The sequence below is a fragment of the Dendropsophus ebraccatus genome, chromosome 14, assembly GCF_027789765.1.
Source record: "Dendropsophus ebraccatus isolate aDenEbr1 chromosome 14, aDenEbr1.pat, whole genome shotgun sequence".
Classification (NCBI taxonomy): Eukaryota; Metazoa; Chordata; class Amphibia; order Anura; family Hylidae; genus Dendropsophus; species Dendropsophus ebraccatus.
In genome coordinates this window covers 61,531,437-61,550,489 of record NC_091467.1, presented here as the reverse complement: position 1 = coordinate 61,550,489, position 19,053 = coordinate 61,531,437, and the positions used below count along the sequence as shown (strand labels likewise).

Below are 19,053 nucleotides of genomic sequence, written 5' to 3'. Positions count from 1 at the left end.
TTTACTAGCTATGTGGTGGTATTAGTGGTATTAGTCAGTATGTAGTGGTAATATTTGGTGTTCCTGCTGCACCGTGCATAGCTCCTGCAGGAAGAAACTCTCTTCAGTATAAAATGTAGGGGCCACCAGGAGGATTCAGGGGATCTCTTCCCAGGATATCAGTTATGCTGAATATGGATAGGATGGTATGGATGTGTTTGTATGCAGAGCATGTGTATGTGTTTGTGTATATGCAGTGTATGTAAACTTTGTAAATGTTTTTATGTTATGTTTTTTTAATTAAATTGTGTGGTGTTTGACATGGAAACAGCACAAGGCACCACATGGAAACATGTCCTAACAGTGCTGTTGGGGGGGAGTAAGGGTCAGAATGGTGGACGAGGCTCAGCCCCAGGATCTCTGTATCTCACCGCTGGTCGTTGTGCTCATCCCACTCAGAATATTCAGTAACGTCGTCTTCCCGGCTCCGCTGTGACCCAGAAGAGCTGTGATCTGCCCCTCATACACATCGAGATCCAGACCTTAGGACAAGACCAGAGAAGTTTCCAGTAAGTTCCCCTTAATCCCATCCAGGACTTTGTATCCCCATCAGGATAAGGGGCGTCCCTGGAGCATCAGGCGCCGACATCTTGAACACTTACCATACTTTGCAGAGCTGGGTGTGTATTGTGCATGCTGCAGAGCTCTGGATGTGTGGGTATAATGTACACTCATGTTTAAGCGGCCCAGTCATTTCAAGAAACTTTATTCCCTTCCGTGCATTGACCCTTGCCCTTCCTTAGGCCACCAGGGAAGTTTAATTAGCACGAAACATTTATTTTTCTCTTTCTAGTTGAGTCTTATAAAGAGAAAAATATGGTAATAAGATCCTATATAGATCCTTGACTCTCGTCTCTCTCACCTCTCAAAGCTTCCGTCTTCTTGTCTTTCCCACTGTAGATTTTCTTTATGTTATGAATCCTACAGGCGGTGACAAGAACACAGGAAAAACAAGGACTTGGATTAGAGCTGTGTATTCGGATGACATTACACCAATCACTGAAGTCTCCTCCACCTGCAGGACATACCTGACGGCCTCTTTTCCTTGTAGTTCAGCTGGGACCGTCTCAATGTGATCTCCCATGGCCTCCAGCTCTCTGTCCTCAGGGTCCGATGGGATCGGACTCTTTCTTCTTCCTGACCAGTAAGAGGATCGCAGGAAGAACAGCGGCTCGTACCTCCGGCCATGTTTATCTGAAGAGAAGACAGATGATCTATAATGTATGAAAGCCCCACCCACACCCCTGTACCGATCCTAATTACATCCTGTATTTATTAAAGAAAATTTTAAACATAATACATAATTAAAGAAGTAAATATACTGTACCGTAAAAAAAACACCAGTCCATGCCAACACTCATTCTTCCACAAAAACAAATTATATACAATATTTATAATTAAAAATAAATAAATATTAAACATATATTTATCAACATGTACATAAACTATATACACTACAATATACAATACACCTATACTACACTGATACACCTGTAGCCTGAAATAAACCATTTCTTATATGCAGCAATCTGCTCTCAGTGAATGATCCTCTCCAGAAGAGTGGGCCTCATATTTTTCAGCATTACCTGGCAGAATCTTCTCAAAGTACAATGTGAGGAGGAGGTAGAGGCCGGAGTCCAGCAGGAGGCTGATGGAGCTGCTCAGGATGAAGGACGAGTCTCCTGCGACGTCTGAGAAGAAGACACCCTGCAGCTCCATCTCCATATGAACACTCTGTAGGAAGATGATCCCATGTATGAGGGGGTGCACAGCCAGGAGTAATGTAATAGTCTTTATAGCCTCTCTAAGAGCACCACCATCCAGTCTTACCCTTACAGGGGTTTATGGGACTTTACTACCAATGGACTATGCTTAGGATATAGAAGCAACATATAATAAGAGACGGTCCAATTCATGAACTTCTAAATGAAGGGTCCTCATAGGTGGACATTTACAGAGGAGTCTAATGTGTGTGACTATTCTGATGTGAGTTGCTGATTATTTTGTTCCAATACATTTTGTGTGTGATTTATGGAGATTTATATCATAGTTAATGCGTCTAAGTAAAAAGTCACAAAAAAAGTCGCAAACAAATTCACCAGGTACTGACCAGACGTAGGCCCGCACCAGTTTTTGCGACTTTTTAAAAAGTTGCATATGATAAATTGCAGCGCAAATCCCAGATAATGCAAATTTTTGGGTGAGTACCTACAACAGGCAGATTTTAAAAAAAAGTTGCTTCTACAAAATATTTGTATTTTGGTTCATGAATAGAACTTCAAAAATGGGTAAAAAACCCAATTATTCACCTAAAAATAAGCACAAAGCTCTAGAGAAATTTACCCTCATAGTGCCACACTTACAGGTGTGCCCATGTCCGGTACTGCAGCTCAGACCATTCTTGTATATACTGGGCCCGTATGTGGAAGAGGCGACATCGGTGGAGAACTTACCTGTGTGATCCCAACAGAGAAGGCAAATGGTGCAAAAACACTAAGGATGACTTCTAGCCAGATGGGCACGATCTTCACGAGTGGCAGGACGCTCAGAATGGAAAGGAACAGAGTAATGAAGAATCCGGTGATGGTGACTAGTCGCGGCTTCCTGAGCAGGGCGCACAGCATGAAGGTGAAGCAAATCTAGAAGAGAATGAGCAAGGAAATGTCCATTACTAAAGATAAGGTAAATGGATGACAGCATTAGGGGAATCAGAGGTGGTGAAATAAGTGGGATTATAAGCCATAGTTTTTGTGGAGGAACTCTCCGAGTAGATCCTGAGAGCTGACTGGGAGGGAAGCACGGTGCTGGGGAACAGAGGTGGAAATCAGCGTCCGCCCGTTCAGGGAGGCCAACTAGCTGAATGTTGTTCCTTCTCAGTCTGTTCTCTAAGTCATCTGTACAATGGACAGACAGGGAGACCTGCCGCTGCAGCTCCACAATTTGCGCTGGGATAGGACGCAGGGCGTCTTCCAGGTTGGAGGTTCACCTTTAAAGCGACTCTGTACCCACAATCTGACCCCTCCAACCACTTGTACCTTCGGATAGCTGCTTTTACTCCATGATCTGTCCTGTGGTCCGTTCAGCAGGTGATGCAGTTATTGTCCTAAAAAACAACTTTTAGGCTATGTTCACAAGTCATATCAGACCGGTCGTTCCGTGACCCCAGCCGGGTCACGGAACAGCCGGTCTGTGCCTGGATCATCCTGGCCGATACTTAAGTACAGGCCGGATGATCTTTCCGGCCGCAGAGCTCTGATGGGGGAGCATCAGCGCACGCCCGCATCAGAGCTTCCCATAGCCCACAGTGAAGCAAGCGGCCGGAGTCGCTCGCGTTACTGTGTGAACTGACAGGTCTTTCTGCGGCCGGAATTCACAGAATTTCGGCCGCAGAAAACTGACATGTCAGTTATTTGCAGCCCCGTATGGGATCCCGGCCAGAGCGTATACGATGTGTGTACGCTCCGGCCGGGATCCCATTGAAAATGTTCCACCCTCAAAACGACGGCCGTAGTTCTGCGGCGAGAACTACGGCCGTAGTTTTACGTAGTGTGAACATAGCCTTAAACTTGCAGCCCTGTGTCAAATAGGCGTGGCCTAGAGTACCCATGCCCCAGGATTGTGACGCCCCTCCGTCCCTCCTCCCCGCCCTCTTCATCATTAGGAATGCCCCAGGCAGTATTTTTTACTATTTATCACTTGTGTGAACACTGCACAGGTACCTTAACGATCCAGCACATGTGCAGTATTCACACAGGTGAGGAATTGTTCTAGGGGAATTCCTAATGATGAAGAGGGCGGGGAGTAGGGACATGGGTACTCTAGGCCACACCAATTTGACACAGGGCTGCGAGTTTAAAAGTTGTTTTTTTAGGACAATAACTGCATGACCCGCCAAACAGACCCCAGGACAGATCTTGGATTAAAAGCAGCTATCTGACGGTACAAGTTTGGGGGGGTCAGATTGTGGGTACAGAGTCGCTTTAAATTTTAAAAGTGCAATGTTTGCTAGCATGGCCTTACATTATCTATTTGTCAACTGCGCTGTATCTTAATGTGATTGATATTGTTGTTTTTACTGTTGTTTTATGGCGATTGCTTTACTCTTTGGTTATTAAAGGGAAGTACAGGGTATCCTTGAGGACTGACTTTTTTGCTTGAGAGATAATAACTGCTAAGAGGTACTCCAGCTAAAGGTAGAAAAACATAAACCAGCTGCAGCAGCAAATAGCAGTGCTCACCTGTCTGACCCAGTTCTGAAACTACTAAAAAATCCAAATCCGAGCTTTATCCAAGTTCAGCAGCCACCGCTAATCAAATGCTGATCTTTGGGTTCGGATGGACTCGAACCCGAACCTGGTTCGCTCATCTCTAATCATTATCATTAAAGGGGTAGTGCGGCATTTCAAAATTATTCACTAAATAACACACATTACAAAGTTATACAACTTTGTAATGTATGTTATGTTAGTGAATGGCCCCCTTCCTCGTGTTCCCCCCCACTCACGCTAGACCCGGAAGTGTGATGCACTATACTCACCTGATTCGTGTGGACCCCCGTCCGCCATCTTGGGACAATGATGTCATCTTCGGGAGGCCGGCCAAATGGCTCCAGCTGTCCATAACTGTGCTCAGCCAATCACGGCTGAGCAGCTGATGACGCAGCAGAGGGGGGGCGGCATGAGGGACGGCTGGACTCCCGAAGATGACATCATTGTCCCAAGATGGCGGACGGGGGTCCACACGAATCAGGTGAGTATAGTGCATCACACTTCCGGGTCTAGTGTGTGTGGGGGGGGGAAACATGGGGAAGGGGGCCATTCACTAACATAACATACATTACAAAGTTGTATAACTTTGTAATGTGTGTTATTTAGTGAATAATTTTGAAACGTCGCACTACCCCTTTAATTTATCATTTGCAGTCCTGCATCATGTCATTGTGTTCTTGCCCACACAGCACACTGTATTCTCTACCTGTAACCCCACACAGCGCTGTATTCTCTACCTGTAACACCACACAGCACGCTGTATTCTCTACCTGTAACACCACACAGCACGCTGTATCCTCTACCTGTAACACCACACAGCACGCTGTATCCTCTACCTGTAACACCACACAGCACGCTGTATTCTCTACCTGTAACACCACACAGCACGCTGTATTCTCTACCTACAAAACACAGTGATCACTGAACTCAAGGAGAACAGTGAAAAAAATTCCAATGAAGTACTCAATCAAGAGTCTCAACTGATGCCCCCCAAAATTTAAATATGCAAAACAAGAGTCCGTGGAGCCTCAGTTACGAGTCTCAAAGCACGGGATAGCCAGATATCTCTAGCCTGTTGCCAACGGGGTGCCTCCATGATGGGGCGAGCACCACACCACCCTGATAAATAACCCCTTAAGTCCCACTCGGTTGCGAGTATTGGAACATAGACAGGGAAACAACAGGGTGGCCCCTTTTGTCAATGTCTAACTCAAGGTGCGAGTATTGCGATCATGACAAGGGCTTGCAAAGGCAGGCTTCCACCCACAGACAGCCGTTTCGGGGTTTTTGCCCCTCGTCAGTGTGGGGTAGGATTCTGGCCAGTTGGGGCAATGAAAAATCAACCAACAAAACACAGTGATCACTGAACTCAAGGAGAACAGTGAAAAAAATTCCAATGAAGTACTCAATCAAGAGTCTCAACTGATGCCCCCAAAAATTTAAATATGCAAAACAAGAGTCCGTGGAGCCTCAGTTACGAGTCTCAAAACACGGGATAGCCAGATATCTCTAGCCTGTTGCCAACGGGGTGCCTCCATGATGGGGAGAGCACCACACCACCCTGATAAATAACCCCTTAAGTCCCACTCGGTTGCGAGTATTGGAACATAGACAGGGAAACAATACTCGCAACCGAGTGGGACTTAAGGGGTTATTTATCAGGGTGGTGTGGTGCTCTCCCCATCATGGAGGCACCCCGTTGGCAACAGGCTAGAGATATCTGGCTATCCCGTGTTTTGAGACTCGTAACTGAGGCTCCACGGACTCTTGTTTTGCATATTTAAATTTTTGGGGGCATCAGTTGAGACTCTTGATTGAGTACTTCATTGGAATTTTTTTCACTGTTCTCCTTGAGTTCAGTGATCACTGTGTTTTGTTGGTTGATTTTTCATTGCCCCACACTGTATTCTCTACCTGTAACACCACACAGCACACTGTATTCTCTACCTGTAACACCGCACAGCACCCTGTATTCTCTACCTGTAACACCGCACAGCATGCTGTATTCTCTACCTGTAACACCACACAGCACACTGTATCCTCTACCTGTAACACCACACAGCACACTGTATTCTCTACCTGTAACACCACACAGCACTGTATTCTCTACCTGTAACACCACACAGCACCCTGTATTCTCTACCTGTAACACCGCACAGCAAGCTGCAGTCTCTACCTGTAACACCACACAGCACGCTGTATTCTCTACCTGTAACACCACACAGCACACTGTATTCTCTACCTGTAACACCACACAGCACGCTGTATTCTCTACCTGTAACACCACACAGCACGCTGTATTCTCTACCTGTAACACCACACAGCACACTGTATTTTCTACCTGTAACACCACACAGCACACTGTATTCTCTACCTGTAACACCACACAGCACACTGTATTTTCTACCTGTAACACCACACAGCACTGTATTCTCTACCTGTAACACCACACAGCACACTGTATTCTCTACCTGTAACACCACACAGCACACTGTATTTTCTACCTGTAACACCACACAGCACATTGTATTCTCTACCTGTAACACCACACAGCACACTGTATTCTCTACCTGTAACACCACACAGCACGCTGTATTCTCTACCTGTAACTCCACACAGCGCTGTATTCTCTACCTGTAACACCACACAGCACGCTGCATTCTCTACCTGTAACACCACACAGCGCTGTATTCTCTACCTGTAACACCACACAGCACGCTGTATTCTCTACCTGTAACACCACACAGCACTTTATTCTCTACCTGTAACACCACATAGCACACTGTATTCTCTACCTGTAACACCACACAGCACACTGTATTCTCTACCTGTAACACCACACAGCACACTGTATTCTCTACCTGTAACACCACACAGCACTGTATTCTCTACCTGTAACACCACACAGCACACTGTATTCTCTACCTATAACACCACACAGCACGCTGTATTCTCTACCTGTAACACCACACAGCACGCTGTATTCTCTACCTTTAACACCACACAGCACACTGTATTCTCTACCTATAACACCACACAGCACACTATATTCTCTACCTGTAACACCACACAGCACACTGTATTCTCTACCTGTAACACCACACAGCACGCTGTATTCTCTACCGTATTCTCTACCTGTAACACCACACAGCACGCTGTATTCTCTATCTGTAACACCACACAGCATGCTATATTCTCTGCCGTATTCTCTACCTGTAACACCACGCAGCACACTGTATTCTCTACCTGTAACACCACACAGCACACTGTATTGTCTATCTGTAACACCGATATTGGAATAAAGTAATAATCTTTTTTCATTTAATTTGTGCCTTTTTTTTCTTTTCATCTCCATGCATGTATCATGATCAAGAATCTTTTGTCTTCTAATTTGAGCCCCACAATAAGGACTTTATCCGATAATATCTTACACATGCATAGACAGGGGGAGAGAAGCTGGGGGTCAATACAAGTTTTGTAATCCTTCTATTTTCCATTTCCTGTCAGTGGTAAAATGCCAGAAAAGCCACTGAAGCAAAAACTATTGGTAATAATATTATATTAGAAAGTTATATATGTTGGGGTGATAGTTTCATTTAAATACAATTTTCTTATACTGCAGTACCCCTTTAATTTCACTCCCTTATATTTGTATGGCTGTATAAAGGATTGCAATTCCCCAGCAATGAGCCCAAAAATATTTTGGACAATGAGCAGAGCTGGCAGTGTAATGGCGCCTTAGAAGTCCCAGGCATGTGGTTCCCAGACTGGTCGTCGGAACACAGTCCTGTTGTGTAGGGAGTAAGGGCCAGTGGAGGGACAGCAGTCCAGCAACAAAGGGACCACAGTGAGTATTCACAAGTCTTTTTATCTGCATTTTTTCCATCAGGGCCTGGCGGCATTTTACTATTATCAGCATAAATTTGCTAGTTGATTCGAAAGATTTTTTTTTTTTTTTTTTTGCTGAATTACCCCTTTAAGCTGGTGTACATACAGTGAGAAATAGTAAATATTTAATACAATGCTTATTTAGCAAGTTTTCCCACCCACAAAGAATGGGGAGGTGTTTAATTTTTATTGTAGGTACACTTCACCCATTAGAGACGGAATCTATAAAATATAAAATATTTTCTAAAAATCACATTGTATGATTTTTAAATAATCATTTAGCATCTTATTACATGAAATAAGTATTTAATCACCGACCAACCAGCAAGAATGCTGGCTCTATCAAACCTTTTTTTCAATTAGCTCCTCCTGACCTGCACCAATTTGAACTTATCTGTATAAAAAAAAGAAAACACCTGCCCACACAATTAATCACCCTCCAACCTCTTCACCATGGCCAAGACCAAAAAGCTGTCTTAAGGACACCAGGGACAAACTGTAGACCTGCACAAGGCTGGAGTGGGCTACAGGACAGCAGGCAAGCAGCTTGGTGAGAACGCAACAACTGTTGGCGCAATAATTACGAAATGGAAGAAACACAAGATGATTATCAATCTTCCTCGCTCTGATGCTCCATGCAAGATCTCGCCTTGTGGGGTAAGCATGATTCTGTAAAAGGTCAGAAATCAGCCCAGAACTACACAGGGAGACCTGGTCAATGACCTGAAGAGACTTGGGACCATATTTTTAAAGATTACCATTAACACACTACGCTGTCGTGGATAAAAATCCTGGAGGGGACACAAAGTTCCCCTGCTCACACCAGCACATGTCCAGGCCAGCATGAAGTTCGTCAATGACCATTTGGATGATCTAGAGGAGGCATGGGAGAAGGTCATGTGGTCAGATGACACCAAAATAGAACTTTTCATTATCAACGCCACACGCCATGTTTGGAGGAAGAAGAAGGATGAGTACAACCTCAAAACACAGTTCCAACCGTGAAGCATGGGGGTGGAAACATCCTACTTTTCTGCAAATGGGGACAGGACGACTGCACCATATTGAAGGGAGGATGGATAAAGCTATGGACTGTGAGATTATGGCCGACAACCTCCAGTAAGAGCATTGAAGATGGGTTGTGGTTGGATTTCCAGCATGACAATGACCCGAAACACACAGCCAGGGCAACTAAGAAGCAGCTCTGTAATGCTGCGTTTACACTGAACGATTATCGTTTGAATTTTCGCAATAACGCTCGCATTGGAGCGATAATCGTTCCGTGTAAACACAGGAAACGATCAAGCGACGAGCGATAAATCGTTCATGTTCTCAAATCGTCGTTCGCTTAAAATTCGCAGATCGCTTTGTGTAAACAGTCTCTGATAGGTTCACCCTATGTGAAAGATGGGCTTAAGCGATCTTTAAAATGATTGCAATAACGATTTTTCTAACGATTTTTACAACGATTTATTTGTCTAAACGCTGATTGTTATAAAAACCAAATCGTTGCTTCAAAATCGTTAAACGATTGATTGGGTGAATTATCGCTTCGTGTAAACGTAGCAAAAGAAGCAGCATAAGAGAGCTGAGAGCCAATCTCGCGAAGATGTGTATGGAGGAGCGGGACACAATCCCTGCTGCAGTGTCTGCAAACCTGGTCAGGAACCACAGGAAACGTCCGACCTCTGTAACTGCAAACAAAGGATTCTGGACCATATATTAAGTTCTGATTTTCTATTGTATCAAAACCTTATTTCATGGAATTAAATGCAAAGTAATTACAGTGGTTACTTATACTGCTAAGTTTTAGCCATCTTACCATTGAGATTCCATAGAGGAAGAAGAGAAGCAGGATAACGCCATAGGAACTTCTCACAAAGATAATTGTGGTTGTGACAAGAGTCATCAGATTCGCGATAATGAAAATGTAAACTGCATAGAGTAATCCCCACGACAGCCTGAGAAACCCGCAAAAAAAAGAAGAAGAAGGCATGAAGTAAAAACTGCTGGAACCTTCATACACCAATGCCTACTGCAATGGAAATATTTCTACATCTGGTAGATTAAGTTTGAAATACTCTGTGCTGCTGGGACCCTGATTCTCCCACTATTTACAGTAACTCTCAATCTCTGACCTCTAAAATAGTTTATTCCACACCTGAAATCCTCTGTGCTGCAGGGTGGTGCAGCCACTCACCAGAAGGCCAGGTCTCGGAGCCCCATCATCTTCATGATCTCTCTCTGCTCCTTCCTCTCTTTGGCGATGTAAAGTGTCAGCAGGTAGGAGAGGGAGACGTAACACATGCACATGCTCAGGACGAATAAGCCGACATGCAGGATCGGCCGTAACATGGAACTGCTGTATTTCATCTTCACCACCTCTGCGGAGAGCAGGCTGTCCCACACCGAGCGATTGGTGGTCACCTGCGAGGGGACAGATGCTCGGTCACACTGCACACATATCAGGTGTATACAATGTATCACACACAGTTGTCTATATACTGTAGAGCATTATACTCCAGATCTGACTATATTGGCTCTGACGCCACCCCTATACTGACTTCTGATTGGCTGGAAGAATTGTTTGCAAAGCATTATGGATTAGCCTAAGGTTTTTCCTCCTCCTTTCTGTCATGTGCCCAACACTATTTTAGCAGGTTTGACCAAATCTCCAAAAGTTCCCATCCACACTGAACCGAACGTTTAGCAAAGTTCAAACCAAACCTGGATCTGGTTCATTCATCTTTGCTCTAGTCCCATCCAAAGCTGCACCACACAGAGCTGCCTATACCTCGGGGGTGGGGCATTATACTATAGTTACAAGACTTTATTTACAATGTAAGATCTGTGAGGGCCCCGGGCCCCTGACTTATATGGTCCCCAGTCCAACTGTGGCTGTATAGTCAGAAGTTCTCAAAGTTCTGAAGATCTCTGCTAGATGTCAGTGACTGGGAACACTTTACCTGGATGATGGCAGCGTTGATACCAGCCTGCAGCGCCAGAAATCTGCTTTTCCAGTACAATAATGGAGTGCAATAAGCCAGGCTATAGCAGAAATCTGTGGAGACACATATAACCCAAATCCACTGTAACACATGGTGGTGAACGGGATAACAGGGAAAAGAAGAACAAGGATGTGATGGGCTGGGGCCCCAGTGATAAAAGCTGATGGGGGAAACGCCCCAGTGATTACATCTCCCAACCGTCCTAGATCTGATGGGACATTCCCGATTTTGTTGTGTCCCACCGTCCCGGAACTGCCCCTATGTGCCCTACTTCTTTCTAAAACATCTGTGGCTTCTCCTGATTAGTGCAGTTAAATTATGAGGAAGCTTACATGGGGGAGGGGGTTACATACATGGAGGATACTACCTACTGGGGAGGGGACAGAAAGGGTAGAAAGACTAACTACTATATAAATGCATAGGCTTAAATACTCTATGGAAACAGAGGGACCTAACTGCTATATGGTGGCACAGAGGGAACCTAATTACTATATGGAGGCATAGGAAGGAGCAAACTACTACAGTGATGCCTTGGATTACGAGCATAATTCGTTCCGGGACTGTTCCGGAGAACAGTGACAGAAACTCTATATACAACAGTGTGAATGGCAGAGTGTAAGTGCAGGCACATTATAGCAGCAGTGTGTATAGCTGAGTGTGAGTGCAGGCACATTATAGCAGCAGTGTGTATAGCTGAGTGTAAGTGCAGGCACATTATAGCAGGAATAGGGAGGATGGGAAACAGAAGGGCTGACAGAGACTGCAGGGAGCATGAAGGAATGAGCAGGGCATATGTGGGCACATAAATGCAGCGCTCTCTGTCCGGGTAGAGAGAGGTTACAGCTATGAAGAGATTACCTCCACAGTCTTGTCCCCTGATGCAAGCCCCAGCCTGAAGTGGATCTGCTATGATTTGGAAGGTGAGGGAGACTTTCTGGGTCAGAGAACAGTGCTGTAGACCCCCCTGTACAGGCCATGCCCCTCCCCCACTCCCGCTCCCACCCAGTACAGGGAGCTCTTAAACCAAAACAATGCTCTTAAACCAAGTCACAATTTGTAAAAACTGTGAGCTCTTCTCGCAAAACACTCTTAATCAAAGTTACTCTTAAACCAAGGTACCACTGTATATGAGTAGAGGGCACAGAGAGTGCCCTTAATATATGGGAGCTCAGCTCAGCTACTACATATGGAGAACAGAGAGGCCTAACTGCTATATGGGGGACACAGAGGGGTCTAATGTCTACATGGATGCACAGAGAGAGGGAGTCTATTTTCCATATAGAGGCACAGAAAGAGCTTATTTACCATATGAGGCCTTTCTAGTATGTGAGGGTATAGAGACAGTCTAAGTACTATTTATGGGGCCCAAATTGGACCTAAATACTACATTAGGGCACAAGGTGGGAACTGCTACAGCGTGGAGCAATACAGATGGGGTGTTTGTATAGAGGTGTGGATAGCGCTGGAGAAAAGAGCCTAAAATGTTTGTCAGGCAGATTCTTTGAAAACGAGTTGTGACTGGAAGAAGCCTTCATGATGGCTTGTCCAGATGGAGAAGGAAAGGGAAAGTGAGCGACTCAGAGAAAACACCCCCTGTGAGTCTCTACATGTAAATGCATTGTAATCACTTCTATGGTGTGTGGAGCAGGGCACCCAGGATCAGTTTCACTGGTGGACCCAGGAACCCCGTACGGCACTGGGCTCAGCACTGTACAGTGTTGTGCAGTAATCATTGACTGACCCAGTCACAAGTCCCAGGGAATGAGATTCATTACCCAGGTAGGTTAACCTCTTGTTGTCAGTCTGTTCCCTGAGTATAAGAGGTCCTCCTAAATTTAGATTACAGACGGACAATTTTATTGCTGTTAGGGTATGTGCACACTACGGAATCCCGACCGAACACCTTTCATAGATTCCGCAGTTTGCATCCACTTGCAGACTCAGGCACGCATCTCCGCTGCTCCCATAGACTCCATACTATGGTTTGCCAGATTCCGCTGTCCCCCGAAGAATGAGCAGGTTCGTTCTCTGGGCGGACGGTGGAATCTGTCAAACCGTAGAATGAAGCCTATGGGAGTCCGCGAGCATGTGCGAGCTGCGGAATCCACGGCGGGTGTTCCGTAAGGATTGTGTGCACATAACCTTGAAGTGGTACTGCTACAATTTACAGTTATCCCCTGTCCACAGGGTAACCAGGTGATTGGTGAGGGTCCGACTGCTAAGACCCCACAGGATAGAGGATAACCAGGTAATTGTTGAGCGTATGACTTCTGGATAGGGTATAACTAGGTGATTGGTGAAGGATCGACTATGGGGGGAAGCTACTGGGGCATGGCACATTGTCTTGAATATTCATCTTTGCTTTCAGCTGATAGTGGAGGGGTCCCAGTGATAGTAAGCTAAGGTGGAGGGGTCCTCATCTACAGTAGACTTCTTTATCCTGCTGGGTCCCTCACTTACCTTTTCTGGCGAGGTAGTCATTGGCCCGGGGCACATGATATTCTGGGTACTGGATAGAATACGTAAAGTCATTCTCAAATGTTACCATCACCTTCACCATTTCACTCTCTGATTCATTTTGTTGCATTTCTGTCTCACTGGGGAATCCCACAATGTTAAATCCTGGAGGAGAGAAGAAGAGATGTCACATATCATACATCATTTGTGACCCCAGATGGGTGTATCAGGGACCTGAGATGCCTCTGACAGTGGAGGGGATATGCAGTGGGGCCGATGTCTAATGCGAACAATCTCCACCAACAAATGCTACACTATTCTCACCGTCCTTAAAGGGGATCTCCTTCCAAAAGGCTGCTTCTCCTCAGAAATAGATATGACATCCTGACCTATCATTGCCCTTACCTGGTATTCTGACGCTTTTCATCACTTTCTCCATTACTCTGTGGGCGGCCGCTGATCCCCGGCTGTAGCCGATTAGTAAATCAGTCAGGTTAGAATCATCCACGTGCCCGACATCCGTGGCCGGTGACCTCTGAGTCATATACTGGTCCTCCAGAATTAGGGTGATGAAGAATAAGAGCAGCACAAATGCCAAGTGCTGGAGCCACTCCTGATCCCGAGAGAAGAGACCATTAGCTGACATCTGCTCCATCCTGCAGACACCCTGATATCCAGGGCCCTGAAGCTATCGTCACTTTTATGCATCTGAAATGGGTGATGGCGGCCATGACAGTGCTCAGAAGGGTTGTTACTAGAGATGAGCGAACTGGGTTCGGGTTCGAGTCCATCCGAACCCGAACTTTCGGCATTTGATTAGCGGGGGCTGCTGAACTTGGATAAAGCTCTAAGGTTGTCTGGAAAACATGGATACAGCCAATGACTATATCCATGATTTCCACATAGCCTTAGGGCTTTATCCAACTTCAGCAGCCACCGCTAATCAAATGCCGAAAGTTCGGGTTTGGATGGACTCGAGCATGCTCCAGGTTCGCTCATCTCTAGTTGTTACCCGCTTCCTACAGACCAAGGAACATATACAAGTCTGTAGTACTTTATGTGCCCAATATATGACAACTCACCAGAGCAGTGTGCCACCTCCTCCTCCATTTCAGCAGAAGATTCTTCCACAGGAGAGCGACGGTCTGCAGCCATAGGCTGGGGTCTCTCTGCTTCTCCCCGATCATCTGTAACATTACACATCAAAGTATAACCCCACCCATCACACTGACAACTAGCCAGTATATCATGTCTGTAAAGTAGTCGCAGCCCCGCCCCCTGTACGACTGATTAACTGATATACTATATGATGACATGTGATCAGACAAGAGATCCACACACCGTATACTACAGGAACAGCTGTTCAGCTATTACTGCTGACAACCAGCCTGTATGTCATGTCTGAGAAGTAGTCACAGCCCCGCCCCCTGTATGACATCACTGATATACTACAATAACATGTGATCAGACAAGAAAGCCACACACCTTATACTACAGGAACAGCTATTCATCTATTACTGCTGACAACCAGCCTGTGGAGCAGCTGTAGGGCAGGAAGCTCTGGTTGGAGCTGCTGTAGGGCAGGAAGCTCTGGTTGGTGCTGCTGTAGGGCAGGAAGCTCTGGTTGGAGCTGCTGTAGGGCAGGAAGCTCTGGTTGGTGCTGCTGTAGGGCAGGAAGCTCTGGTTGGTGCTGCTGTAGGGCAGGAAGCTCTGGTTGGTGCTGCTGTAGGGCAGGAAGCTCTGGTTGGTGCTGCTGTAGGGCAGGAAGCTCTGGTTGGTGCTGCTGTAGGGCAGGAAGCTCTGGTTGGAGCTGCTGTAGAGGAGGAAGCTCTGGTTGGTGCTGCTGTAGAGGAGGAAGCTCTGGTTGGAGCTGCTGTAGAGGAGGAAGCTCTAGTTGGAGCTGCTGTAGAGGAGGAAGCTCTGATTGTAGCTGTTTCTCTTGTTTTCTTCTCCTCACATGGATGGGGCTGGGCTTTGTACATGAAGGGGGGGCAGATGTGTTGCGGAGCTGCCAGTGCACTGGATCAGGATGTGTGGAGCAAAGACCCCTCACCCAGAGACACAATCCCTGTATTGTATGACTGTCACCCCCACATTATTCTCTGCTTCTCTGTTAAAGGGGCCGGTTTACATCGCTCTCGGCGAAAGTTTCTGCAATTTATTAATAGACTTTATGTTTCGATTCCTCAAATGAAAACGTCCTCATAGATCAGGGTTAAGGCTTGAAGGTTTGTTACAATGTGTCAATGCAGGTAACATGTATCAGGCTGGAGTCTCACCAGTTGTCTGAAAATTCAGGTTATTCTCTCACCCCATTACCTGGATCATGGAAGGGAGAGTATGGAATGCAAAGCATTGTGGTTCATGGGTGTACTGTCCCTTTAAGATGTGAATAGAAGTTGTTTTTTTTCTCAGTGGTTTCTCTACATCTGGTGAACGACCTCAGGAGACTAGAGATAAAGTCTCAGATTCTGTAAGCAGTACAGACGTCTCCTGTTTCCTCTGACAGTGTGGCTACAATCAGACATCGGGGTGAGGGGGCTGCATCAGCAAATAGGGGACATAGAGGGGCCTTATAGACCTGGAGGGTCCCAGACCACAGTAAGGGCCATAGAAACATAGGAGATTGTCAGCCGACAAAGACCACTGGGTCCATCTAGTATTTCCCTTCTTATTATCTTAGGATAGATATAGTGGGCCCTATTACACTGAAGGATTATCGGCCTTATGGTCTGTTACACAAAACGATAAATCGCTCAATCGATGGTTTAACGACTTTGAAGCAACAATTTGTTTTTATGACAAAGCGATAAATCGTTTGAAAAAATCGTTTTTATGACCGCTTTAAGATTGCTTAAGGCCATCTCACACACTAGGGTGAATTGATTTGAATGATAATCGCTCTGTGTAAACGGATCATAACTTGCACATTAGTGACCATTCAGGTCGATAATTGTTTATTGTAATAAAACATGTTGAAAGACAATGACCAGCGGCAATCAGCATGATGTTGGCTGATCATGGTCTTTTAACAATCAGTCAGCTGCGCATCACACCATGCAATAGGAGCAGCAGCAGCAGAAGACTTCCGCCGACTTCAATGGGTCACCCAAACAATCTAACCATAGTTTTGGCAGCCCCAATAGCGCTGAGCTGGCAGGTGGGCACTCGGTTCCCCGAAACATCAGGCTGTGTAATATAGCTTAGGGCCACGTTCACATGCTGTATTTGAGCATTAAACAATGGGGGGGGGGGGGGGCTGCCCGGGTGATCGCTGATTATTCGGGCAGCCCATAGCAGGTAGCAGCGGTCTGCTGCCGCCGCTCCTATTCCGCAGAGCAACGGCAGCAGATCGCTGCTATATGAGTCGTTTGTCTTTCAACAAATGACTACTACAATCAGCCGACATCGTTCATGTCGGCCGATCGTTGTGTTCTATTACACAGGACGATAATCATTCCGTGTAAAAGGGCCTTAAAGGTACATTTACACAGAAAGATTATCGGACAGATTATCTGCCAAAGATTTGAAGCCAAAGCCAGGAATGGATTTGAAAAGAGAAGAAATCTCAGGCTTTCCTTTATGACCTGATCTCTGTTTATAGTCCGTTCCTGGCTTTGGCTTCAAATCTTTGACAGATAATCTGTCAGATAATCTTTCTGTGTAAATGGACCCTAATGGTGCATTTACACAGACAGATTTATCTGACAGATCTTTGAAGCCAAAACCAGTAACAGACTATAAACAGGGATCAGGTCATAAAGGAAAGACTGAGATTTCACCTCTTTTCAAATCCATTCCTGGCTTTGGTTTCAAAGATCTGTCAGATAAATCTGTCTGTGTAAACGCACCATTACACTGTGGTCTATGGCAAATTCGTAATGTTCAACGGCTGATGACTGAGATGTTCACCCTCCCGATACTGCAGTATCGGCCAGGTGAACATCTCAGACATCATCAGTCTATGTTCATACAGTGTGTGAACATGGCCTAAAGCTATGTTCACACACAGTATTTTTGCTCAGTATTTTGCAACCAAAACCAGGAGTGGATTGAAAACACAGAAAGGTTATGTTCACACACTATTGAAATTGAGTGGATGCCTGTCATTTAATGGCAAGTAATTGCCGTTATTTTAAAACAAGACTATTACATAAGAGTCCGCCCATTCGCCATTGGTCACTGGTGGCTGACAAAGTTTGATTCAAAGTTTGATATCCCTCAGCGGTGATATTGGTGTTTCAGAGAATTAGGTCAGGAGTAGAAAGTTTTAGAGGTTAATCTGAGGATCACATTCTCCTCGCATGTTTGGGATAATTCTTGGACTTTGTTCTCCCCCATCCCCCGCTGGTTTTCCCTGATGTCCACCACCATGACAGCTGGAAGAAACATGGCTGCCGGATGGATGTTACATGAGAGACGGCTGCTCCCTGCTGCCAGGACTAGGACATAACATCAGTGATTTCCAGGATCTGTCACTTGATCGTCTCCTGGGGTTGATCTTGTGCAACACCAGATGTGGAGGAAATGCAAAAAAAAGGGAAGAAGATTCTATTTAGTTCTTAAAGAGACAGTACCCCCTTCCACTGTGATGTTTTACATTCCATCCTTTCAAGGCCACATAATGTTAAGCGTCGGGTGACATGTTTGATATCTCAGCAGTGAAGTTCCACAGTGAAGAGAAAATCAACTCAATAACTTTGTCATAAGTTGTGCTGACTTGGGTTTATTAGATGAAGACCATCAAGGGAGCCCCTTAGACCCTGGATCATCATATGCAGCGTCTCACATAACCCCAGGAACAACGTCAATGGACTGAGGACACATGGCTGAAGGTTGTTTGAAATGAGGAGTCTAGTTTCCTGCAGATAGCAGGGTCCATGTCTGGTGTAAACAGCATGAGGCTATGTTCCCACGTAATATTAGACCGGCTGGGTCACAGAACGGCCGTCCGCTCTCTGAAGAGTTCTGATGTGGTGGGGCATAGAGGGGGCCAGTGGGGCGGAGAGGGGGCCAGTCGGTTGGAGAAGGGGCGTTATGGGGGCACGGCCTCTGCGCGCACTGCATTTATCATATTTCCGGTGGAAAAATAATACTGAAATCTTTCTACATTCTGCACATTTATAGTGTTTCTGACTTACTTAAGGGCAAAAAGTATGTCCAAAGAATTCTCAGAGTCCAGTGCTTATCAGCTGCTGTATGTCCTGCAGGAAGTGGTGTTTTTTCCCAGTTTGAGCTAGTGCTCTCTGCTGCCACCTCTGTCCATGCCAGGAACTGTCCAGCGCAAGAGTGGGTTTCTAAAAGGATTTTCTCCTGTTTCAGACATTTCCTAAAATGGACAGGGATGTAAGCAGAGAGAACTGCAGGACATACAGCAGCTGATAAGTACTGGA

At 45.7% G+C, this 19,053-nt stretch overlaps 1 protein-coding gene across 1 annotated transcript in view; it reads right to left on the bottom strand.

The window, feature by feature from the left end:
• The window catches only part of LOC138772407 (ABC-type organic anion transporter ABCA8-like), a 40,232-nt gene extending 23,769 nt beyond the window's left edge, over positions 1-16,463 (bottom strand). Inside the window, exons 1-12 of the mRNA XM_069952784.1 lie at positions 15,146-16,463; positions 14,743-14,847; positions 14,066-14,273; positions 13,664-13,825; positions 11,162-11,256; positions 10,396-10,622; positions 10,018-10,156; positions 2,493-2,678; positions 1,626-1,773; positions 1,068-1,233; positions 902-960; positions 411-521 (exon numbers count right to left, since the gene is read on the bottom strand). Of these exons, the coding sequence (XP_069808885.1) occupies positions 411-521; positions 902-960; positions 1,068-1,233; positions 1,626-1,773; positions 2,493-2,678; positions 10,018-10,156; positions 10,396-10,622; positions 11,162-11,256; positions 13,664-13,825; positions 14,066-14,273; positions 14,743-14,847 (1,606 nt within the window). The 5' untranslated portion in view covers positions 15,146-16,463. The remainder of the gene's footprint in view (positions 1-410; positions 522-901; positions 961-1,067; positions 1,234-1,625; positions 1,774-2,492; positions 2,679-10,017; positions 10,157-10,395; positions 10,623-11,161; positions 11,257-13,663; positions 13,826-14,065; positions 14,274-14,742; positions 14,848-15,145) is intronic.
• Positions 16,464-19,053: the final 2,590 nt, after the last annotated feature.